This window comes from Bos indicus x Bos taurus, chromosome 8 (assembly GCF_003369695.1).
Source record: "Bos indicus x Bos taurus breed Angus x Brahman F1 hybrid chromosome 8, Bos_hybrid_MaternalHap_v2.0, whole genome shotgun sequence".
Lineage (NCBI taxonomy): Eukaryota > Metazoa > Chordata > Mammalia > Artiodactyla > Bovidae > Bos > Bos indicus x Bos taurus.
In genome coordinates, this window is record NC_040083.1 from 69,156,541 (window position 1) to 69,180,662 (window position 24,122).

At 58.2% G+C, this 24,122-nt stretch overlaps 1 protein-coding gene across 3 annotated transcripts; it reads right to left on the reverse strand.

Annotated features, from left to right (window-relative positions):
* Positions 1-1,947: 1,947 nt before the first annotated feature.
* HR (HR, lysine demethylase and nuclear receptor corepressor) lies at positions 1,948-20,476 on the reverse strand. Of its 3 annotated transcripts, none has more exons than XM_027549835.1 (20): positions 20,368-20,476; positions 17,552-18,174; positions 15,648-16,298; positions 14,088-14,868; positions 12,701-12,851; positions 12,434-12,621; positions 10,308-10,472; positions 9,366-9,455; positions 9,072-9,187; positions 7,932-8,013; positions 7,222-7,385; positions 6,850-7,104; positions 6,339-6,504; positions 6,063-6,132; positions 5,780-5,910; positions 5,538-5,657; positions 5,323-5,438; positions 3,333-3,497; positions 2,780-2,908; positions 1,948-2,640 (listed from the first exon to the last, which is right to left on the reverse strand). In XM_027549835.1, the coding sequence occupies exons 3-20, from the start codon at positions 16,257-16,259 to the stop codon at positions 2,578-2,580; spliced, it is 3,564 nt and encodes a 1,187-aa protein (XP_027405636.1). In that variant the 5' UTR covers positions 16,260-16,298; positions 17,552-18,174; positions 20,368-20,476; the 3' UTR covers positions 1,948-2,577. The 3 variants fall into 3 exon arrangements, with proteins under 3 accessions (XP_027405636.1, XP_027405634.1, XP_027405635.1); XM_027549833.1 differs by having other exon boundaries at positions 10,308-10,475; XM_027549834.1 differs by lacking the exon at positions 20,368-20,476 and having other exon boundaries at positions 10,308-10,475; positions 17,552-18,278.
* Between the last annotated feature and the right edge of the window lie 3,646 nt (positions 20,477-24,122).

The window sequence follows — 24,122 nt, forward strand, 5'->3', positions numbered from 1 at the left end:
ATGAGATCTGGGCCAGTGAGTAGGACTAGAGCAGGCAGACCACAGGATGCTGGGAGAAACAAAGGCCCAAAGGACAGGGCTGGACTGAGGGTGGCCCACTGAGCCTCCTTGAGGAAGAGGGCCACCAGGGCCCCAAGTTGTTTCAGGGTCAGTCCCCACCTGGACTGGCTTCATTCCCAGGTGAGTCCTGGAACATTTGGTCCACCTTCTGTTCGCTAGGAGCCCGACCCAATATGCCCTCAAGGCTGCTACAACCCGCCACGAAAAGGGAGGTGGCAGAGAGGTCTGGAGGGGGGAGAGGCCCTGTCACGAGGCCTTCCCCGTCTTCCCACAGGAAGGGCCCCCTGTGTAGGGGGTTCTGGGGTGACATTAGGACACGGCATTGCAAGGTGAGATATAGGTAAGGACAGCTCACTCTGTGCCACTTGGAACACGAGCGGCTGTGAAGTGCCTGTCTGTACTGGAAGGAAGAGGACAGAGGAGACAGCAGCAAGGCCATCTGCAAAGGCCATTAAGTCTGAAGACTGTAATATAAATAAGGTAGCTCGAGTCAGGAAACTTGGCTCCAGTCCCAATGCTGCCAATAAAATTGCTGTATGACCTTGGGTGATGCTGTGTGACCTTGGGTGTGACTTAACCCTGGCCTGCCTGTTTCCTCTTCTGTAAAATAGAATTAAATAATATCGACCCCAAAGTTATGATAAAGGGTCTCAATGAGATCAGTTAAAACACTGACACATCAAAGGCAGTAGTTCCTTAATTTTCTCTTCTTTTCCTATCCCAGGAAAAAAATGAAAATAGCCTAGCTTTGCATACAAAGAAGAAATCTAATTTTTTTTTAAATGGGCGATGTTTATGTAAATCACTGCCAAGCCTAAGACAATATAAGTGACCATTTAAAATAAATTGGCTTCCCTGGTGGCTCAGATGGTAAAGAATCTGGAAGCAATGCAGGAGACTGGGGTTTGATCCCTGGGTCAGACAGATCTGCTGGAGAAGGGAATGGCAACTCACTCCAGTATTCTTGCTTGGAGAATCCTATGGACAGAGGAGCCTGTGGGCTACAGTCCATAGGGTCGCAAAGAGTCGGACACGACTGGGCGACTAACACTTTCTTAAAATAAAGGTTAGAGCCCAGAAAATGATGATGATCAGTGTTAAAGAAAGAAACCTAATGCAAAACACCCCCAATTCAACCATGTGTAAAACAGATCCCTGGAGAAAAAAAACTAAAGGAAATACACCAACATAAGAGTGGTTGGACTGAAGGTGAGTGGAGGTAAATAGTATACAGGTTTCTTTTTCTTATTTTCTAAAAGTTCTGAAAGTATATTAAATTTATAATAAAAAATTTTTATTTCATAAAAAAAAAAATAACATTCCCAGAACCACCACAGGAACAATTGTAACAAGAGTCAGAGCGTGTTGGGGGTGAGAAATACGAGGCCGGTGGGCGGGGGGGGAGGTGGGGGGAGAGCTGGAGCCACACCAGAGGGCCCTGGGGGTGGGGAGGGGCTGTCAACTGTCTCCAGCACCAGCCAGTGGGCATGGGGCTGGCCATGGGCACCAACGGCAAAAGGCTGGTCAGGGGCTTTCTGGGCCCAGACTCCCAGAGCTCCAGTTCAGACAGGAGAGATGGGGTGGCCTTAAGTTTGCAAGGAGAGTTAGGGATTCTGGGTCTCTAGTGTCACACAGGGAGATGCCATGCTGCTGTGACCGAGACCTCCTCCTTGCCTGCTGTCAGGAGCATCCTCAAGGTCAGCCCCCCTTTGCTCCTCTGTGGGAGGGAGGGACACAGTGCCCCCGCACCCTAAGAGGAGCAGGCAGGGGTGTCTGAGGTCTCTGTCACCACTGCTTCAGCCCCCTCCCACCCTGCTCCAGTTCCAGGTGTCCCCCTCCCTCCCCATCCACGTGGCCTGCAGGAGCAGGGCCAACCACAAGGCAGCATTCACAAAACAACAGCCTTTAATGGAAATCCAGAAGGAAGGAGGTAGAGGAGGGAGCAAGGATGGGGCCTTGCCCATATCGCCCCCTCCGGCCAAGCCTAGATGGTGACCTGAGGCCGTCCCCTCCCCACACTTCACAGCTCTGTGGCAGGAAGGCGGGATGTCAGTGACCCCCTTGTCTAGCACACCTGCAGGGCAAAGGGCCTCTGGGAGCCCAGGAAGGTGTGGGTGGTATGAGCAGAGCTCAGGCACAGGAGACAGCAGGAGGTGAAGCAGCAACAGAAGGTGTCGCTTAAGCCAGAATGATGCCTGAGGTCCCCCAGTGAAGGGCTGTTTGTCTGCTGGGTTGGGGGGCAGGGGTTAGAAGGAGACAATCACCCCCTAGTCTGGGTCTGGTACCTTGGAGAAGGGCTCAGGGGCAAAGCAGGTGCCAGTATGCAAAGGGCAGGTGTAAGCTTCAGTGGCACTGTGGTTGTTGGCATCAGGGCTCAGGTCAGGGGCAGGGAACCTGGTGCCTGCTTGTGTCCAGAGTGCGGAATTGACCCAAAGTCCCCAAGTTCCCCAGTGCCTTTCTCTGCTGAAGCCGTGCCTGCCCCTGACCTCCACCACAGACACCTGGGACCTCCCACCCCTATTTAGCCTCTTGCAATGTTCCCACAGCCACCTTCACTGCTTGGAACACAGCCCAGTCCATCTAGGAGAAAGAGAGAGGACAAGGAGTTTACAGTCATGCCCCGGGGCTCTCCCTGCCAAGAAGGCCCTCCCTGGACCCAGCTCTGCTTGATGGGGAAATCGAGCAGCACACCCAGGCTCCTGGCCAGTGTCCCACTCACCTGAGCATAAAGCAGGCGGTGGGCAGTGGGCAGGCTGGGCCCCTGGTGGCAGAGCTGAGCAGAGAGGGCAGAGGTCTCAGGGGACAGGAAGTGCTGAGTGACGCTCACTGTGCTTACCAGGCACTGCACCTGTGCCGGGGAGGAGACAGGTGAGGGGGGCGGTCAACGGAGACTCAGGGCGATGTATCCTGCCCCTCTGATCCCTGAGCTCTACTCCTCGTTAATGAGCCCCACCCAACCGGCTCTCAGAGAGTGGACGCCCTGGATCCAGCAAGGGGCACCACAAAGGATGTGGCCAAAAGCAGCCAATGGGATGCCAGAGATGGCGCAGGCAGAGCAGACATCGAGGGACAAGCTTGATGCCCGGTAAGCTTGATGCCCAGTAAGCTTGATGACTTCAAGACCACAGGATTCTCCTCTTCCCTACAGTGGAGGCGTGACTTCCTGTTCTGCCTAGCTCCGCAGGAGGAACAGAGGGTGTAACAGCCTGGGGACTGCTTCTGATACTCTGAGCTCTCTGCAGAGCCCCCACTGGCACGCGCTGGGGAAGCACCTGGTGGGGAGCCCCCGCGGGGACCAGCACGGCTTCTCCGGGGGCCTGTAGCAGGGTCCAGCAGCTCACACCCCACTCCTCCCGCAGGCGCCGCCGCAGCCCTGCGTCCAGGTAGCACCTGCCAGGGGTACCAGGCTCCAAGTTTCCTGCCCCAGTGGGGCACACCTCAAAGAAGAGAAGGAGGGATGAGCAAGTGGAGTAGGGGAGAGACTAGGGTAGGGCTGCAGGAAGATGGGGCGTGGGCTTCCCAAAGGCCAGAGACACAGGTAGGAGCTGTAGAGTCTTGAAGGGCAGGTGGGGGAGGATGTAGGGGTGGGTGGGACAGGACCCAGCTAATGGGGGCTGGGGCCGCTTAGGCCGGCAATCTGGCTGGAAGAAGATCAGAAGGAAGGATTAAGAGGCAGACGGTCCAAATCTCCGCTTTTCCTGGGGCTAGATGGCTTGAATAGCCTCTGTGTCTCTGGCCCTGGGCTCTCTGCTCCCTCCTCCAAAGGTACTCCTTTCTCCAAAACCCAGGAAGACATCCTGCAGAATCGCAACTCATAAACCATCTATGCCAGGAGCTCTTAACTTGGTGGAGTCCCGGCACATCCTGAACTGCATGCTAAATTGTGGGTGAGTAGGTAGCCATATGTCCCTAAGGAGACAATTTGAAGCTTTCGTCAGATTCTCCTAGGATCTCAGATCCAGACTCAAGTTCTGACTCTCAGTGGATGAACCTAGACTGTCTAGGCTGAGGCCTCTGAAGCAGGCAAAGCTCTGGGGGGCCTTCACCTCCCCTCCCCTCTCCAACCAGAGCAGGGAGCTTCTTGTGCAGACGGGGGCTCATGGAGGCCAGGGGCCAGGGGAACCCAGCCTTGTGCTCCAGGTGCCCACCAGCTCCTTCCAAGCCCTTCAGTTAGGACCTCAGCCATTATCTCTGGGCTCAGGGTTCAGGCCTCCAAGACCAGGCTGATGAGTCAGGCTGGACCGAAGGCTGGACTATAGGGTAATCCCAGGCAGGTGCCAAGGAAGTCCGACCTGGAACCTGAGCAGTGTCACCCAGGCCTCTCAGTGAGGCTATGCCCCTCCGACCCTCCCCATGAATCACTGGGTTTGGCCATGCAGGACTGCCCACATCCGGCCACATCCAGCCCAGACAAGGCCATGTGTGTGTGAAGGCGTACTGTGGTCTGCTCCGCTCTGTGTGTTCCAGCTCATGTGAGTCCACCCACCCTTCTGCGAGTGTAGGTAGGGGGGTGGTGATGGACAGCTGCGCTGACACTTGCGTGTCTGTGTGTGCGTGTGTGCCTGAGCAGGGGTGACCCTTGGTGGGCGTCCCTTCCCTAGGACAATCAGGGCTCCGCTGGACTTTGGAACCACAGGGCCTCTGCCACCTCCTGCACAACCACTCCTCTTCTCCTTCCCTGCCCCTTCTCTAGGTCCCATCTCTCCCTCTGCCTACTACGGCTGCCCCCCCTCAGCCATTCCTTGCTAGCACCCCAAAGGGCACCTCTTCATAAAGTGTGTGGGTTAGTCGCTCAATCCTGTCTGACTCTTTGCAATCCCATGGATTGTAGCCTGCCAGGCTCCTCTGTCCAGGTAATTCTCCAGGCAAGAATAGTGGAGTGGGTTGCCATTCCCTTCTCCAGGGAATCTTCCTGACCCAGGGATTGAACCCTGGGTTTCCTGCATTGCAGGCAGACTCTTTATCATCCTGAGCCACCAGAGAAGCCCTATCGAATGTGGTATCTGTGACAATTAATGAAGATGATAGACCCAGGGCCCAGCTTGTGGCAGCTCTTTCCTCATTTCATCACTAGGTCCTGCCTCAACCCCTCACTCTCTGTGCACCCCAACACACACCTCTCCCAAGGGCCCCGTCTGCCTTCTCTGCACTTGTCGAGTCCAGCTCACCTGAGGCGAGGGAGCGAGCACACGGGGCACACACACAGAGCGAGAGCTCCTGGGGCTGGGAGGGGAAGGGGAGGGTCCCCGGCTCCCTCCTCACCATCTGGAGAAAGCGGCGGATGCGCTGGGCGTCCTGTGCCCGGAACACATGCCACACGGTGCTGACCTGGCTGCCTGGGGACCACAGCCCCTCCCCGTCCAGGCCTGAGAGGAAATCTGGGAAAGAAAGACAGCTCAGGAGGACCCCGGGGCCAGCAGAGACACCGCTTCGCCTCAGAAGCTCGTGCCCACCCCTGCTTCCAGTTGAGGACGCACCTTTCTGTGTCCGGCGCCAGGTGGGCAGGGGGGCTTCAGCATGTACCAGGACACTGACCAGGTCGGTCACCTCCACACAGAGGTTCTTGGTCCCCAGGTGCCCACGATGTGGGCTCACACCTATGTGGAAGTGGAGAAAGGCTAGTTGGGAATGGGCCCCAGGACCTTGGCACAGACTCATGGGTTCTTGGGGATGATAGGTAGAGGGGTAGGGACTGGGCAGGAGTAGAGTGGACACTCACCATAGGCTGCCCACAGCTGGGGCTCCAGTGGACGCAGGACAGGGCCCGGAGGGAGGTAGGAAGCCAGATTGAGTTTCCCATGGTGGGCACAGTACTCTGGGAGGGGCAGGCTGGCAGCCAGGTTCTCTACCCTGTGTGTGGGGGGGGGGGCAGGGGGGAGGGTAATGTCATGCCCAACAGACTCAACTCAGGCACCAGGGACCCCATCACAGCTCCTGAGACTAGGGTAACCCCCCCAAACAGGAGATGCAGGGAGGCCCGGGCAGCCCTTGGCACCATATACCTGCTGGTGTCCTCGTCCCCCAGAGCTCTATGCAGTAGGAACACCGAGCCCTCATCTGACTTCGGGCGACCTAGTGGGAAGACAGAATAGCTATTGGCCCAGGGAGAAACCTCATTGGCCCAGAGGGCCCTGCTCCCATGGTGGTGACAGAATCTAGTTTCTGCAGGGGGCTCTGCTTCTAGCTGCCCCCAGGTCCACTTTGAGACTCCACGGCCTTGCCCACTGCCACACCCCAGGCTCAGGCTCCCTCCTCCTCCTCTTTTCTGGGATACTCACTCTCAGGCTGGGAGAATCCCTCCCAGAATGTTGCGCTGCCCAGGCTGGTGGGCTGGGGAGGCCCAAGGGGGGTCAGTGCCTGCACCTGGCCTCCAAGTGCCCCGAGAGCTTCTGACCCCCACAGGTGGCCCTGAAGTGTCCTCTGAATTCCTGACACCAGCACAGGCTGCAGTGGGGAAAGAAAGGGGAACATGGGGAGAATGGAGGGGGTACCCAACGGGGCCAGACTGTAGCATGTTTTCGGGCACCAGAACGGCATGGGGACCAGCCTTGTTCCCTCTGAGTGACTGACCAGGTCTGCCTTGGCCTCAAGATCAAAGGCCCTGTGTGTATTGGGAGGGGGGTGGTCATGCCCAACAGACAACCCAGACACCAGGGACCCCGTCACAGCCCCCAAGACTAGGGTAACCCCTCAAGGCAAGCACAGAGCACTGAGGATCACGGGGCCAAAGAGAGGGAGGCAGCCTCCCTCAGGCCTCTCAGGCAAGGCCATGAGAGCTGGGAGCCTCACCTGGCCCTGCCTCCAGTGCTCCTGGAAGAGGTGGAAGCCTCGCTGAGGCCTGGGCTCCTGCAGCCACAGCAGAGCTCCAGGGGGAGGCAGCCGGGGCCGAACAGGGGAGAGGGGCAGGCCCAGGCCCTTGCGCAGGCCTGGCCCGGCCCGCAGCCCTGGCCCAGCCCGCAGCCCCGGCCCCAGGGCTTTCTCCTGGATCTTCCGCTCCACAACCTGCGCGATGATGCTGTCCAGGATGTTGGTGATGCGGTCATCCTGCGGGGAGGGAGGTACAGAGGGGAGGGAGTACTCAGGACCCACTTGAGCCTACAGGGGAGGCCAGCCCAGCTTGGGTCCCGGGCCCCCAGCCCTTCCCTTCATGCCCTTGCTCACGCTGGGCAGGGCCGGAGTGACAGGGGCAAAGGCCATGTGTATCCGTTCATGCCCCAGGCAGAGTTTGACAGCGGTGGAGGCAAGCAGTTCACACAGAGAGGGACAAGGCAGGGGCCCTCGGCTGGCACGGTCTTCTGCCGGGGTCTCTGTGGAGTCTGGGGTCTCTGTGAAGGAGGAGAGGGGTGAGGGGCTTCACCTTTCTGTAGAGGTTCCATTGCCTACAACGTGCTTCCCTCATCTCCTGGCTGTGCCTGCTCAGCCTTTGCTGGCCTTGCCCATTTCAACTCTGCCCTAGATGTACTCGCCTCCCACCAGCTTTCCTGGCAGGGTCTCTAGGACCTCTCCAAACGAGGGACTCAGATCAGGGGCTTGGACGGAGAAGAGCTAGAAGTCTTGTCCTAGATTCTACTGAGATTGATTTTCTTTAGATGGAGGAGGGCATGGCAACCCACTCCAGTATTCTTGCCTGGAGAATCCCATGGACAGAGGAGCCTGGTGGGCTACAGTCCATGGGGTCTCAAAGAGTCAGACACGACTGAAGTGACTTCACACACACACACACGCACACACACCACTTTCTTTAGGATGACTTGAGGACAGAAATGGTGATGGGGGTGGGGATGGCTAAAGCAATTCCAATCTCTCCTGGGGATTCCAACCTGACTCAGCTTCCCCGACACAGTCTGAGTGAGGGACAGGGGGCTGCTCACCCTCTTTAATGTCCTTGGTCCTGTTGGTTTCCCCGTTGCAGGAAGGTTGTGGAGTTGGGGGAGTTTTCTCCATTGGCTCCTTCTGTTAAACCCAGTCACCACCCGCCCCCCGCAATCCAATCAGAAATGTAAATACGGCAAATGCAGCTCAATCCAATTCAACCCCCAAGTATTCACAGTGGACCCCTGTAAGTCCTAAAATGGTGTTTACAAGGAGCAGAATGTCATATGATAGATCATTAGGTGGAGAAAAGTTGCCCATGGACTCATGCATGCAGCCAGATCCAAAGTCTATGTAAGAGAGGCTGGAATATACATGGAGACAAGTGATTGGAAAGAAATATGTCAAAACGACAATGGTGACATTATAAGCCATTGCTGTGTTATCTATATCTTTCACATTTTCCACAGCTGGAATGTATAGAGTATCTGACAGACAAAAACCGTTCTCTAAACTATTTATTGAATATATGACTTTTATAGTAAGTACATGAACTTCGTTAAAAAAGAAAAAACAACTGAAATGCATATTGAGCACCTGCTCTGTATTAGGTGCAGGGAATACTAAGAAGAGGACTTCCCAGGTGGCTCTAGTGATAAAGAACGCATCTGTCAATGCAGGAGACATAAAAGACATGGGTTTGATCCCTGGGTCGGGAAGATCCCCTGGAGAAGGGTGGCAACCCACTCCAGTAATCTTGCCTGGAGAATCCCATGGACAGAGGAGCCTGGCGGGCTACAGTCCATGGACTCGCAAAGAGTCAGACACAACGGAAACAAGAGAAAACGCATGCGCACGCTGAGAGGCTGGGCGGACACTCTGCCTGCAGGCGCGTGCTCCCAGGAGCGGAGAGAAGAAACTCTAGCAGTTACAGAAAGAACACACACAAAGAAGGCGGGAGCTCCGGGCAGGCAGAGAGTGAGGACTTCTGGGGCCTGGGTGGGGGCAGATACTCGAGCTCACTCCAGGGATCTTGGTCCCCAGGGGAAGAAGACAAGTGTCCCAACTTCACCCAGCTTCCACGTCCCTCTTCATTCCCACCAAAGGACCAAACCCTGCCGAGGTCAGGGATTTGAAGACACACTGCCTTATCCTGGGCCCCACAGGCTAGCGCCCTGTCCCATGTCCTGCTTTCTTACCTGCGGGCCCCCATCCCCAGCGGTCCACAGTCGGGCATCAGCTTGGCAGGGGCAGTGCCCCCGGATGTCAAACTTGACCCAGACCTGGTGCATTGCAGCGCTTAATTCTGCCAAAGCTGTAAGGGGTAGAGGGGAGATGGAACTTGCCAGTGATGGCAGACAGGGGGCCACTCCCACACTGCTTGGCCTCACTCACCAGGAGGACATAGGATAGGGCTGAGGGACATCCACACAGGAAGCTGGTCTCCCCCTGGACCTGCCCTCTGTCCACCCCACCCCTCCAAGAGAGCTCACCCTGACTGGAGACAAACTGGGTGAGCATCAGGGAACTGGCACTGTGCCCAACTTCCTGGCCACACTTCTCCGTGGACTGTCCCTGAGAGCCTGTTGGGGTGGGAAGGCAGAAGCTGTGGGTCAGGAAATCAAGGTAATCCCAGGTTAAGGTCAGGGAAGAAGGGCAAGGGCGTGATATTTCAATCAGGGACCTTGACAATCTATAAAACATGGGCCTTCTGGGAAACTTGGGTTCCATAGTGACACAAGATCCTCTGCTTGCAGAACACAGAGCCTTTAATATGCTGAGTGCATTGCAAGATGATCATGTAGAATACGGTGTTCCGAAAGGTTTCTGACCCTGGAACTCTTTTTGGCCATGTCTGTTGGAACACTGGGAAACTTCAAGTGTTGAGGTGGCCGAGTTGAGCCAAGGGAGAGAAAGCTGAGAACCATGAACATAGCAGGACTTGGAATCAGAAGACCTGACTTTAAATCCTGGATCTAACACTTACTTGTTGTGTGACCTTGGGCAAGTCACTTAACGTGAGTTTTTCTTACTATCTGGAACATGGAGGCAATAATACCCACCTCACAGTGTTGTAAGGTTTAAAAAGGTACAAGCTGAGCAAAGTGAGGGGCAGAGAGTAGGCATGTGACTTCTTTCAAGGGTGGGCTAGAACACAGGCATGGCCCTCTGATCTGGAGAGGAAACTGTCTGGTCCAAGGAGCATTGAGCAGGCTGGGGAGGAAGACTCTTGGGGAGACTCAACCAAGAAATGGCCCTGAACTCTTTTTTTTTGGCCCATGCCTTGAAGCATGTAGGATTTTAGTTCCCTGACTGGGGATTGAACCCGTGCTTCCTGTAGTGGATGCACAGAGTCTTAACCACTGGACCACCAGGGAAGTCCCTGACCATGAACTCTAAAGCAGCCCTTCCAAGGCCCCCGGCTCCTTTCCTACCTGCTTTCTCCCTGGTCCTCCCAGCACCTGCCATGCGACCACAGGCCACACACAGCCGGTGGCTGCAGCGAGGGCATCGCCAGTGGGTATTGAACAGTCCATGGTGGCAGTGGCTGCAGCAGCGTGGAAGGCTTGGGTCGTCCTCAGTCCCGACTGGTGCCTGGCCTGCTAACCACAGGAGAGAACAGGGTCAGAGGGGCCTCAAGCCAGTGGCCTCTTTGAGGACCTCATGTGGGAGGGATGCACAGACAGGGGCAGTGTCCACTGAGGGGCTACCCCCAAAGGGAGACAGGCCTCTTGCAGTCACCCTGGATTACTCAACAGCCCCTCTACCGCACCACCATCTGCAACCAAGGACAGCTTGGACAGCTCAGGACAGCTCAGTCAGTGTGCCCCTTCAACGCCTGTCCCAGGGCTTCCAGATCCACCCTACACAACCTTTCATCCCCTCATCCTCCAGAGCAGTGGGGTCTTCTCAGGGGCATGTGTGCTAAGTCACTCAGTCATGTTCGACTCTTTGCAACCTCATGGACTGTAGCCCACCAGGCTCCTCTGTCCATGGGATTCTGGAGTGGGTTGGCAAGGATACTGGAGTGGGTTGCCATGCCCTCCTCCAGGGGATCTTCCCAACCCAGGGATTGAACCTGCTTCTACTCCATCTCCAGCACTGGCAGGCAGGTTCTTTACCACTAGTGCCACCTGGGAAGCCCATTTCCTCAGGGACTCCTCTATATCTCAGAAGAGGAAACCTTACTCCCTCTCTCACCCAGAGTTTCAAATTAAGCACTTGCTGGCAGGTGGGAGATCGCTGGTGAGCAGACATTCATACACCCATTAGACACACTTGTCCCATCTCGGACTGGGTGCCGGTAGTTCAAAGCTGGTCAGAACCTGGTGCTTGGCCTCCCAGTACTCACATCACAAGGCGAGAGATGAGCCCACAAACACAGCAGTGATCATGGCATCACGGGGTGGCTGCTAGATTATGAGTGGGACGGAAGGATGAGGGTGGGGACAGCTGCCCAAACGGGCCCCGAGTGATGAGTAAGTTTTCATTCACCAGGTAGGAAGGGAGGAGAAGGGCATTCCAGACGAGGGAACTGAGGGTGCCAAGGCCCGAGGGAGCAGACAAGCTCGAGTGAGCTGCGCAGACAGTGATGCGGTGTGCTGGGAATCCAGGCAGAGGGAGTGGTAGGGTGGACAGGAGCTGGCTGTGAGAGGGGAAGGGGCTGGACTTTCTGGGTAGGAGGGAGCCACCGCTGCCTGGTTGGGGGGGAAGTTTGAGGGAGAGTGGATACATGTATATGTATGGCTGAGTCCCTCTGCTGTCCACCGGAAACTATCACAACATTGTTACTTGGCTATACCCCAGTACAAAATTAAAAAAAGAGGGAACCACCTGTGGCCTCATCCAGGGAGTGACAAGGCCGAGGGTGTGTGTTTCCCAGGATCCCATGGAAGGGAGCCTGGAAAAGACCCTGATGCTGGGAAAGATTGAGGGCAGGAGAAGGGGCAACAGAGGATGAGCTGGTTGGATGGCATCACTGACTCAATGGACATGAGTTTGAGCGAACTCGGGAGATGGTGAAGGACAGGGAAGCCTAGCGTGCTGCGGTTCATGGGGTCACAAAGAGTCAGACATGATTTGGTGACTGAACAACAACAAACGGAGGGAGAGGCTGGAGCCAGAGGCACTAGCTGAACACCTCGCACTCTGCTCACCTCTAACCTTGGCCCCAGTCCTACCAGCCTCCCAGGGCCTGACAGCTGGCCACCCCGGAAGCCTTCCCTCCATGCAAAGCCACAGGGAGCTCCCCCGCCACCTCCCGGAGCTCTTACAGACACTTGGCATTCAATCTTTTTTCCCTAGCAAGCCCAAAGCTCTAGAAGGGTTGGGCCAGACCAGGTTTTACACCTTCCCAACATCCTCCACCCAGGCCAGAAACTTCAGAATACAAGTTGACTCAGAGCCTGAGCTGGAAATATGGGCACAGCAAGGCAGGAGCTCCCGAGCTGAGCTGGGGGCAGGATGGGCAGGCAGTACTGGCAGGGAAGGAGGCCCCACGAAAAAGCACTGACTGCAGGATCAGGCCCTCGCAGAGTGAATGCCCCATAGGCACACTCACCTTCCTGGTGCGCCCAGGCCAGGGCCTCCCGCTCCCTCCTCAGAACACGGCACAGGCGGTCTCCCAGTGCACTGAGCAGGTGCTTGGCGAGGCCCACGCTAAGCCCAGCCTCCAGGCCAGACCCTCCTCCCTCCTCGGAGCTGGCTGCCAAGTCTTCCTCCTGTGGCTGCTCCTCTCCCAGTGGCAATCTGGAGACAGGGTGGAGGCAGGTGAGCAGGGAGCCTCCACTGGGAGGGTGCTGGGGGCAGCCAGGGGCAACAGGCTCACCTGGACAGTGGCTGGGAGTAGCGGGCTGGCCCTCCTGTCTCGCCAGCTGCCTGGGCACAGCCTTGGCACTGAGTGATGCCTGCCACAGGAGCCACGCGAGGTGTTTCCTGGAGCCCCGGGGCCTGCAGGCTGGCCCCGTCGTCCCGGGTTCCTGAGGAGACATTGCAGCAGGTCGGGCATCTGGGCCTCCTGGGCTTTGGTGAGCCCCAGGTCCTGCCTTAGCACCCAGCCCACCCCCATGTGGGGCCAGCGCAGCTCCTAGGCCCAGGCCTATGAGACCTGATTTGGAGCAATGGAAGCAGGCCTCCAAAAACTTCAAAAGAGCTGAGCCCTGACATGGACTGATGGGCCATGAGGTGGGCTCTACGATACTAGGGTAGCTGGGGCTCCGGATACAGTCGGTGTAGACTTGGGATGGCTCTGCCTCAGGCTCAGTGATGCCACTGGCTGTGTGACAGCGTGAAGAGGCAATCCCAACGTGGACGGAGGGCGCTGGAAGGTGAGAAGGCCGCAGAGTTTCAACACAGGCCACAGGTGCAGTAACCCAAGAAGGCGGTGGAGGGGCCAAGAGCTTCCCACCGCAGGCAGAGGTCTGGGAGAGTGCAGACAGACCCATGCCAGGCGCAGGGGTGCAAGGCCAGCGAAAGAGTCCTGATCCAGGCCCAGCTTCCAGGAGGCCGAGAAACTGAGGTGGTCCCGAAGAACCGAGGCTGGGTCAGCAGTGCCAGCCTCTGTGAAGGGCACTGCGTAACATAGGGGTCTGAGACGTGCCCAAGTCCTAACACCAGCAATGTTCACGCTGACTTTCCATGATCCAGCTGGCCTAGAGAGTGGTCATTTGTTCCTGGGGCAGGACAAGGGGTCCTTCAGGAGAGGCAATTCTCCAATTGGGTTTGTGGCCCAGATAATCACAGAGATGCCTGTTCATGGGGTGCTTACTTAGTGTCCTTCATGTGAATGATATGGTTTCATCCCTGCAGCAGTCTTTATGAGGTAGGTGCTGTCTTTATCCCCATTTTATAGATGAAGAAACTGAGGTCCAGAGAGGTGAAGTAACTAGCCCAAGGTCACACAGCACCGATCAGTCAAGTCAGGACCCAGGTCCTTTGACCCCACGCGCTGAACCCTGTCATTATATTCTCACTAGTATGCCATGACTTGGGAGGAGGCACATGAAAATAGGAACCACTTGCTGGAAGGCTCTGGCCTGTAGATGCTAAGGGACTCCCAGTGAGCTATCCCATCGAGGTGGACAATGGGGCAGCTGGGTGTAACCCACTCATAAAGGACTACTGACCCCACCTCCCTGGAAAGCCCCTGTTCCGGTGGCGCCCTCCCAAGTAGGCCCCCAGCAGTCCCCGCTTCTACCCCACCTCGGTCCCCTTACCTCTGTGGTCACCACACTGTTCTGTCTCCGCCTTGTTCCCAAATAATGAGTCCAGCACTTCCTGCCGGCCTCTGGCCCCCTGCCCCACACTGCCCGGGAAAGGACCGGTTGGGCGCTTGGCAGCTGGGCTGCTCGCTGTTCCCTGGACCTCGGGGCTGCTTGACCTCTTGCGGGCTCGCAGCTGGGCTGCCGGGCTCTCCTGCTCCCCAGGGCAGCTGTCTGGGCACCCAAACTGCTCAGAGTGTCGAGTGAGCCACGTCTTCTTCAGCTTGGTGTGATGGCTGGGCGGGCAGGCCCTGGGACCGGGAGTCTTGCAGGCTTCCTCGCTGGATTCACTGGGCTCACTGGTGGCCCCCTCCAGGTCTTCCTGGCACTGCCCACAAGGGTCATCTCTAGCTGGTGGGTGAGATGAGCAATAGCCTGCCTGGGTGGTAGGAGGTCCAGGAGACGGGCACCTTGTTGTGGCTGATGGCCCCAGCTGGTACCCAAGGCTCCCACCTCCGGGGACAGCCCAGACATTGCCAAGAGTATGAACCAAGCCTGGGGAACAAGTGGGCCACGGGGTCCGGGGCACAGTGTCTGGATGTCCCAGGAGAAGGGGGCAAAGGTTCGGATGCCTGCCAACTCCTGTCTCTCCATCCCTCTGGTGGAGAGAAGGGTGTTCCACTTCCCCAGTTCTCTGGAGATGTCCACCAGGGGCTGAGCCCAGCAACCCAGGTTCCACAGTTGCCAATGGGTCCTTTGCCAGCCTGAGTATGCTTGGATCCTTGTGGTAAAAGCCCTAAAGAGAGGAGAAGGGATTAAGGACAAGAACAGGTGTGTGCCTGTGTGGCTTTAAGAGTTGTGAAAATACAGAAGAATGTACTGGTTAATAGGCACTGGATCTCTAAACGCCTACTCCACAGCCTCATAGTCTTGGATATCCCAGATCCTTCCCCAGGACTTCTCAGGTCTCCCCATAATCCAGCAACTAAAGGGTTAATGCCACGCACAGTCAAAGGGCTTTCAGGATCTATTCAGATGGTGTGATGCCCTGTACCACACTGGATTCAAAATATTTGACATCTCATCCCCAAGATGACCCTGGAGGCCACGTGGGGGAGAGGTGCCATAGGTACAGGCCATAGGACCACCAGCACATCCCAGAGGGCCTTGTCTGCCCCTCCTCCCAGAACAAGACCACACATTCTGAGGCCCCAGTTCCCGGGTCTCCTTCTGGGTGGACAGTGGGTGAGTCAATTCCTGAAATGGCCCAAAGGCCACAGGGTCACTCTTGGGACGGCCACCCTTATGCTCAGGAATCAGGGGGCTGTAGCGAGGTGGGAAGAATGCCAGCGGATGGGTAAACATCACCTAATGAGAAGGCTATGCCCAGAAAAGGAATTGCTTGTTGTTGACTCTGTCTGAGCTGATAGCCTCCTCCCCCACCTGGGTACCACCTTATCTTTTCATCAGAATGGATTGACAGAGTGGTTTGACCCCGCCAGTGTTGCCCCCGGGGCCTGCTGAGCCCCCATGTGTGGCCTGAGCCCCAGGTACCCTTTCTGCTCCAACACTCACCTTGCTGCCTAAGCTGAAGGTGGAGGGCACTTTGGGCTGGCCTCCGGAGTACACCCAGGGGTGTGGGGCCAAGGGCCAGTCACATGGATGCTCTGGGGGCAGGCTGGACACTAGGTAGGGTGGCAAGCAGGTGGGCATCCAGAAAGGAGCTCGCTCCAGGATCTTGGTCTCCAGAAGGAAGGGGCAGTGCAAGGGCCGGAAGGCCACAGGTTCACTCTTGGGATGGCCACCATTATGCTCAGGAACCAGGGGGCTGTAGCGAGGTGGGCACGATGACCCACAGAATGCCAGTGGACGGGTAAGCATTGCCTCCTTCCAGCGCAGCCCGTCCTTGCTGCTTGGCCAGCCAGCCTTCCTCTCTCCATTCCGGGGACCTTCACCCTCCACCAGTGGGAGCGTGTCCTTGGGGCCCTGAGGGAAGCCAGGGGGCAGCCAGGAGCCTGGGGTGCTCAGGACACCCCTCCAGAAGGGAGCGGGCTCTCCCAGGCACATTGCCGCAGGGCGCAGGCCATCTCGCGGTGGGGTGTCTAGCTCCCGTCCTGTGATCCCGTTCTCAGGGGCTGTCTTCTCCCAGGCTGGGCTGTCCTTCAGGAAGCTGGGCGGACCCTCCATCACTCTCCTGCCCTCATGGGGCTCTCCCAGAGGGGGTCCCTGGAGCAGAACCATGAAGGCATGAGTTGCTTAGAAACATGCTTCAAGCACCCCAGTTCCTGGCACCGCCCTGGCAGCACCAAGGCACCCCAAACCAGTAAGGCAAGTGGCAACCTACAGCTAGGTTCCATGCTACCTGCCCATGTGAGACTCGAAGGACCTGCCTGGGTGGGATGCCCCAGAAGGGGAAGGTTACCCTTTCTCCCAAGTGCCTGGAACCTGACAGCCCACCTGGGCCAGAGCCCCTCGTCAGAGACTACCATTTTTAGGGTGACATGTCCTGCCCTCGTTGAGTCTGGAACCGGTCATGAGCCATGGGGGAGGACAGAGGGTGAGAACCCAAAAGATGAGCTCTGTAGAAGGCGCTGCCCTGGGAGACAAGAAGGTTGGATCCTGGCCTTGATCCAGTCCCCTGCTGTGTGACCTCGGGCAAGTCAGTTCACTCCTCTGGGCCTCGGTGTGCCCTTGTGTCAAACATGGTTGGGAGATGCACAGTTTCAGAAGCCTCTTCCTGCGCTGCATCTTTGGTTCCTGGGGTGCTGCCAGGCCACCCCAAGCCCCACCTGGGCTTGTTTGGGTGGGCAGTGCAGGCAGGGCAGGCTGGAGTCATCGGGAAGAACAGGGCTGCTGGCCCGAATTTGTCTCTACACAGGGGCAGCCTCTTAGCGGTGCTTTACAGTTTCTTGGCTTCTGAGGTAGAGCCCAGGACAACTGCTGGGGGCTGGGGTCCCCACCGCTGCCCCAAGGGAAGGAGTGAGCCAATCTGGGAGAGGGGAGTTAGAGGCCTCAGGCCAGATGGGTCTAGATACCCCTGTCTAGCCCGCAGTGTGAGGGCGGCTGTGGACGCTGGTAACTGCAGCCTGGCCGGGGGGAGGGAAGGAGGCGGGGAAAGCAGGCTGGGCCCCAGAGAGAGGCAAAGGAGGGAAAATTGAACGTGCGTGCAAAGGACCAGGATGACAGGTGGCACCGGAGCTGCTGCACTCTCCCAGCAAGGCGGCATGGCCCACTGGGGGAAGCCCCAGGAAAAAGGCGAGGGAACCCAAGGGGAGCCGTGATATAGGGCGCTTGGGTTTTCTGAGGCCACTGCTCCGACACGGTCCAGCCCTGTCGGGCATCCTAACTTTCAGAGTTGTGTGGCCCAGCCCAGAGGAGCAAGCAGAGCTCGCTCCCTGCTTGTGGCCGGCTCCGTTCGGAAATGCCGGGCTATGGGCGTCCCCAGAAGGCGCGAGTCTGGCGCCCGTCTCTGCGCTTACCTGGGCTTCACGGGCCCGGCGCGGCGCGGGCGGCGGCGGTCGTGGGGGCCGACACCAGGCGTCCTCTCCCCATGGGCCGGCTCCGGGGCCTCCTGGCCGGCGGGCGAGGACTCTTTCTCCCGCTCTCTGCTCAGCGCGCTCGCGCTCTCTTTCCCCCGGGGCGGCGGGGGCGCTCTAGGGCCGCAGGTTGGAGGGGTCGGACTCCGGGATCTGCAGGATGCGGCACACGGCGCGAATCGGCCGCACCAGCTTCTGGGCCGAGGCCGTGGGTTGCGCCATGGGACGCCGAGACTCCGTGCTGCGCCGCGGGGAGGGCCGGACCGGGGCTAGGGAGCGGGTGCCCCCGGAGGGAGAGAGGGAGCCGGGCCGGGGGGAACGCGCGCCCCGGGTCGGAGATGGCGGAGCTGGGGGGAAAGGCCGGGGGGCCGGGGGGAGGGGGTCGTGCCTGGAAGGGGGGCCGATCCCGCGACCCAGGAGAGAGGCACCAGCGAGGGCGCAGCGCGGAGCGGCGCGGCTAATGGAGGGAGAGCCCAGCGGAGAGGGCAGCAGGACCTCTGATCGCCATCGCCAGACGCGCAACTGAGAGTGGGGAAGCTGCTCCGCCGGTTTCCTCCTCCAGCACCCTGCGGGAAACAGGAGCCCGTGATTCGGCGGCCCCGCCTGGGCCTGCCCCCTCCCGGGCCCCGGGGGCTTCCGCCAACGCCCCGGCGATGCCACCGGCTGCGCACGGGGAGAATGAGCCCTTTGTTCCCCCCTCCCCCCCGCGGCACCCGGGCGCCTGCCGAGAGAGGCTCCCCCGGGGCAGCGTGCCAGCTTCCCAGCCGCCCCACCCTCCCGTGGGCCCGGCCCCGGAGCCTGGCAGGCGGGCAGCACCCCCACTATAGGTGCCAAGCCCGGGAACTGGAGCAAAGGGCGGGAGGGGCCGGACCAGGCCACCGATGGGGCGGGGTGCCCCCAGGGGTGTCAGGGCAGGGCGACTGGGAGGGGTCAGTGCCAGAGCTGGCAGGGGCAGTCGAGTTCTCACGGGTCAGTGATGGGCGCTCTGACCCACGCCAGCCACCCCGTGCCTGCTGGACCACTGGCTCCTGGTCGTCTCCAGCTCTGGCACACGGGCACACTCGCTGGCCCCACTCTGCCCAGCCTGGTCCTCATCTGGCCAAGCTGCTGTCCACCGTTCCAGACCCAAGCCCCCTTCCAAGGCGGTGTCCTGCACTAGCCGTGCTAGAAGGGTCTAGACTCTATTCTGTTCTTGGTTTAAGGGTCCCGGTTTCACCAATTACCCAAAGAAGAAGTGGGACCAGATGCCCTCCCACCCTGTGTTCTAGGGGTCGGCCCCTGGCCTGGGATGTCAGTGTCTCCAGGCCCAGCACTGGAGAGGAGCCCATGGGAGTGGCTCCTGGGAGGGAGCAGAGAGGAGAGGAAATGGGAACGCAAGGCACCCTCCACCCGAGGAAGCATCCCAGCTCCTCTGCGGGGGTGGTTCCAGAGCACAGACACAAACAGACAGATTCAAACACACACAGACAGATTCAGACACACACAGAAACCCACACGCCCAACGGGCGCTTCCCTTCCCCTGGGGCACCCACCACCCACCCCGCACAACTCCCCTGCCTCCTTGTGGAAGCCATCCTTGCCCTGCCTTTACCCAGCCTGGGACATGGGCAGTGCCACCCCACCCACCCCCGTTCCATCGAAGGGATGAGTTCACGGATGTGGCCAGCCTTGTCCCGGGTCACCGCACCATTCCTGAAGAAGGGCGCCATGAAAGGCCTGAAGGGAGCCTTCCTTGAGAGGCCAGAGGGGAGGCAGGGATCCTTGGACCAGCTGAGAAGAGGAGGGGTCCTGAGGAAAGGAGGCTTGAAGGGGTCAGCACCTGCACGACTTAGGTCATGTTGGCATAGATTCTCCGGACTTTTGCCTCCCCCCAGAGGCTGGCTTTGTAGCAGGGCAGGCTGGTAGGGGTTGTTTACATGACTGAGTTGTTAACACTCCCTTCCTCCCCTGGCTCCCCTGAGGGGTGGCCTGGACCTGAGTGTGCCCGGGGAACTGATCACGGAGGGTCTAACCCAGATTGCAGTTCCGAGGCCCCCAAGCCCCATCCTCCTGTTCCTAGGCTGGTTCCGGGATGCGGATGGGGGCCGGGGTGTGCCCGTGGTCCCCCATTTGTGTCCTCTGGCAGCCGAAGCTTGTGGAAGAGTCCAGGGGGAGATTCCTGCGGCTTGAGGCCTAGAAGAGGCTGGGCAGGCTAGGGTGGGAGTCTGGGCTGTCGGGGGCCCCCGAGGGCTGGTCACTATCATGCCCCAAGGGGATGGGGACTGTCCCAGGGGAGTGGAACAGACACCCATCCCACCCCATTTGCCAGTCTCTCAGGTCACTGGACTAGACCAGGACTCTCAGGAAAGGCTCCTAAAAATGCCCAGGGGGTCGTGGGGGGGTAGTGGGGTGGGGAGAAGGAGCCCCTTTCCACCCTCACCAATTTTCCATCCTGCTCCATAGCCCATGCCACAGGCCCAGAGCCCTTGTAGCCGGCTGTTCTGAGCCTGAGGACAGCAGGTCTGAGGAGACACACAAAGACACAAACACAGAGGGAAAACCACGCAACGTGGGGACACAATGCCGGCTCTGGCTCCGTGGACAAAGGCGAGCTGACCAACACCCTCCCCCCCACGCGCAGGCCGCTCCTGCCCCACGCCGACCCCTGGAGAGCACTTACACACACACACACACACACACACTGAGACACACGTTCCCGCTGACACGCGCAGCAGCACTCACAAGCCAGCTGACCTCACGCTGTCCCCAGAGCCCCTTACCTGGGCAAGCACAAGTGCCCCTCGGGCGGAGCAGCCCCCTGCCCAGGGGAGGGCAGCAGGCGGGGGCGGGGGAAGGAGCCCCGGAGAGTCAGGCCAAGCTGCCACTAATCCGGGCGGGGAGAGGGGGGGGCACCCACGTCAGAGCGGGGACTGCCGGGTGGAGGGCATCTCAGGACATCCCCTCCCACACACGCGGCCGTCTGGGCACCTAGCCCTGCTTCCCCAGCCCCTCCATCCTTCAGACAGCTGAGGCCGGCCTCCCCCCCCCAACCCCCCACCCTTGTGGCAACGCCTGGGGCGGGGGTAGGGGGGAGGGGGAATACCGGGGAGATTTCTCCCAGGACGCTGGGGGAGGGGCGGAGGAAGGGAAGTGTGGAGATGCTTTGGGAGCCAGGAGGAAGCTCTGCGGCTGATGCCCCCTCCCCTCTGACCCACCCACCCACCCACATCTCTACCTATTTCCTCTTCTACCTCCCCAGTGCCCCTCCCCCGCAACCTTCCCTCCCCTGCAGTCTAGCCACCCCGTAGAGAAAGCCACCTCATGCTGCCCCAGACTCACTCAGGACTTTCTGCCTAGCAACCCAGCTCTGGGCCCCCACCCTGGGATTTCCCCAGCAGGGCATCATCCTCTTGCCCAGGCTTCTGCCCCTACCCAGCTACGGGGCATCCCTGATACTGGACGGTAGGGGGGGATGGGGACAAGGGATGAGTGCCTGAGAGTTGTCTCCTCAACCCTCTCAAGGGTGGGGCCGTGTCAGCCAGGACTCCCCAACTCAGCCTGGGCCCGGGCTGTGTTGAAACAAGAGGCTAACCACGCTGCCGCCGCCCAGAGTAGCACTGAAAAATGCAACAGTGAGGCCAGGGCACCTGGAGGCCAGAGGTGGGGAAGGGGGACCAGGATCCAGAGGGGCCAAAGAGGCAGGGAGAGAAAGGAGCTGCTGGAAAGGTCCAAGGGACTGTGGGGGCGGGAGGGGGTTGCTGTAGGGAGGAGGGAGTAGGAAGACCTGAGAATGAAGGACCACCTGCACTCGGGAACTTGGAAGCATTGAGGGGCATCCCTCAGAAGCAGGCAAGGTGGATGGGGAGGCCGGAGTGAGCTCAAACCAAACAGAGCTGGTACCTGGGCCAAGCAGAGGTGTATGCTTCCAAGGGGACTGGCCTAGGCTCTTTATCTCTGTACCCATGCTCGCAGCAGCGGAACCTGGCCCATCTGTGCTCCAGGCCAGTTGGAACTCTGGCCAGCTCTGATTCTGCCTGGGGAGGCAGTGGGCACGCTGGTGGGTAATGGGGATAGGGGTGTGGGCAGGCCAGGGCACAGCCCAACCTTCCCCTAGGGGCCAGGCCAGAGAGGTGGCGGGTTGGGCCAGGAACCCCATGCAGAGGGAGAGGGTGCCAGGCAGGTGTCTCCGTGATTCCCAGAGGGAAGCCCAGTCTGCACTCAGTGCTGCAGTATCTGTATCCCATGTGCTGGTCCAGAACTTGGGTTTCTCCTTGCCCCTTCCCCTCTGGCCCCAGGAGGTCTTGGAACCCATACAACTACAGCAGACATTCACCAAACATGTATTACAGAGACTCGGGCATTTTCAAGGCTCTGTGATGGGCACCCAGGAGATTCATGATACAAAAATGAACATACAAGGTCATCCCCGGCATCGAGGAGCTTCTGCTCCCTTGATGCGTGTTCTTTTACCAGCAAACATTTGCTGAAGACTCTTAGGTGTCAGGCCCTATGTTGGGTGCTGTGGGTGAAGACTGGGGTCAGGCATGTTAACAGACTATTAAGGTGTTTCTGGTCCCAGGCTGGGAAAGTCAGGGGAATGTCACAGAGGGGGCGATGCTGAGCTCAGAAATGAGAGAACAAGTACTTCACCATGAACCACGATATGTCACCTGCTCTAACCACTATTTGCTCTGGGACAGGATTCAAAAGTAAGATGTAGATCTGTTCATTATGAAGCCACAGTGCAGTGTGGGAGGTGTGGTCTGGATGAGCAATCAACCCCAAGGGGGCATGGGGAAGACTCACAGAGGGCTTCCTGGAGGAGGTGATTTTTGAGTAAAGTTCAAAGGGTACATAGGAATAGGACAGAGCACAGGGGGCTGGAGGGAGCGTGTAGAGGGGGACAGGAAAAGAGCCTGGAGTCATGAGTCCAGATTGATAAGGTGGGGAACAAGAAGCTATTGGCATCTAGTGGGGCAGGAAGCAGAGCGGGCGATGAGCATGCAAGCACAGCCCAGAACAGGGTAAACTGGCCAGAGATCAGGAGCTTCACAAGGGGCTAGAGTCAAGGAAGGCTTTTAGGTGACATCTGATCATGAAGAAACGCTGTGACAGCCTGGAAGGAAGACCATAGGAAGCACAGGAGATTCATACAGCGGAGCAAAGGCCTAGAGGCTGATGCTGGAATGAAAGAGATGCTTCCAGAGACAGAAATAGGAGCAGCGGGGGCAGCCAGGCTAATGGGAAGACTGGGGCTAAGGTGGCCATCAGGGACCATCTCTAATTCAGCCCCGGGGCCCTAGTGACCCTGCCACTCACTGTAAGTTACCATCCGAGGAATGAGGGCAGGCGAAGCCCCACAGCTCCCAGGAAAGCTCCCTTACTGGCACACACTGTCAGCCTTCTGCAGCTGCTCCCTGCTTTTGAGTTTTTATTTCATTTTGACAATTTATCACATGCTCCTCTGTTTTGTTCTTTCAGTACAGGGCTGTGGATCCTGCCATTCCACCCCTACCAAAGCAACCTCTGGGCAGACTTGCCTCAGGAGACAGTGCTCTGACCCAGGGGCAGCACAATCGTGGAAAATTGCTTTATTTTTCCAAGTCTCATCTTTCCATCTGTAAAATGGCTATAACTCCCACCTGACAGTCTTGTCAGGAAGATTTGAGGAAATCACCTCTTTAAAATGTACAAGGTCCAGGACACAATCAATGTTTCATCTCTGCTAGTTTCCTTCTCCTTTTCTCCCTGGCAAGAAACTTTCTCATTTACTCTAGTTCTGCACAGTGGTTAAGAATCCTGACTCTGGAGTCAGACTACCTGGTTTTCAAGCCCAATTCTGCCACTTACTAGCTGTGTGACCTCAGGCAAATAACTTGCCCTCTCAGTCTCTGTTTTCCCTTTTGTGAAATGGAGATTATAATAATAGTAAGTGCTTTGTAAAGGTTGTTGTGAGGAATAAATTAATACACGTTGGGGGCTCAGAGCAGCCCCTGCTGGGGCAGCCATGGTCTAGATGCTAGCTATCAGTAGACTTTGCACCCCAAGTTTCTTGACACATGCCTGGTACCTGGCAGATGCTCAATAAAGATTTTTTGAATGAATAAATGAAGAGATAAGGCAACCCCATGATGCAAGGGAACACCAAGATAGGAAATCACTGAACACCAATCTGTGAGGAGCTAAACCACCCAGCAGATTAAGTACCTCTCCCGAATAAACCCGGATAATCCCCACACCAAGAGTTAATCCACACTCCTCAGGTCACTCTGGGTGACTACCCCATATCCCCTCTTCCCACCTGACACTCTCCCCCATCTCTCGACTTAATCAAAGGTGGGAAAGGACAGCAGGCATATGGGTGGGAGAAGGGAGAAGCCCTAGAACACTACAATAAGGCCAGGGCAGGAGAGGGCAGGGCTGGGCACTGGCTGCCCCAGGGATTAAAGGATGAAGTGGAGCCAGCAGACAGCCTGGGTCTCGGAAGAGATTCGAGGATGGGGCAGGCTGAGGACCAATGACCACAAGCAGCAGG

Excerpts from the sequence above, each read along its gene's own strand:
- HR (XM_027549833.1), bottom strand. The coding sequence starts at position 16,259 with ATGGAGGGTCCGCCCAGCTTCCTGAAGGACAGCCCAGCCTGGGAGAAG. Across the intron at positions 8,014-9,071 it reads CTGGGGATGGGGGCCCGCAG|AAGGAGCCAATGGAGAAAAC; the intron begins GTAAGAAAGCAG and ends TGGGTTTAACAG. Across the intron at positions 5,658-5,779 it reads CCAGCTGTGGGCAGCCTATG|GTGTGAGCCCACATCGTGGG; the intron begins GTGAGTGTCCAC and ends ACTTCCACATAG.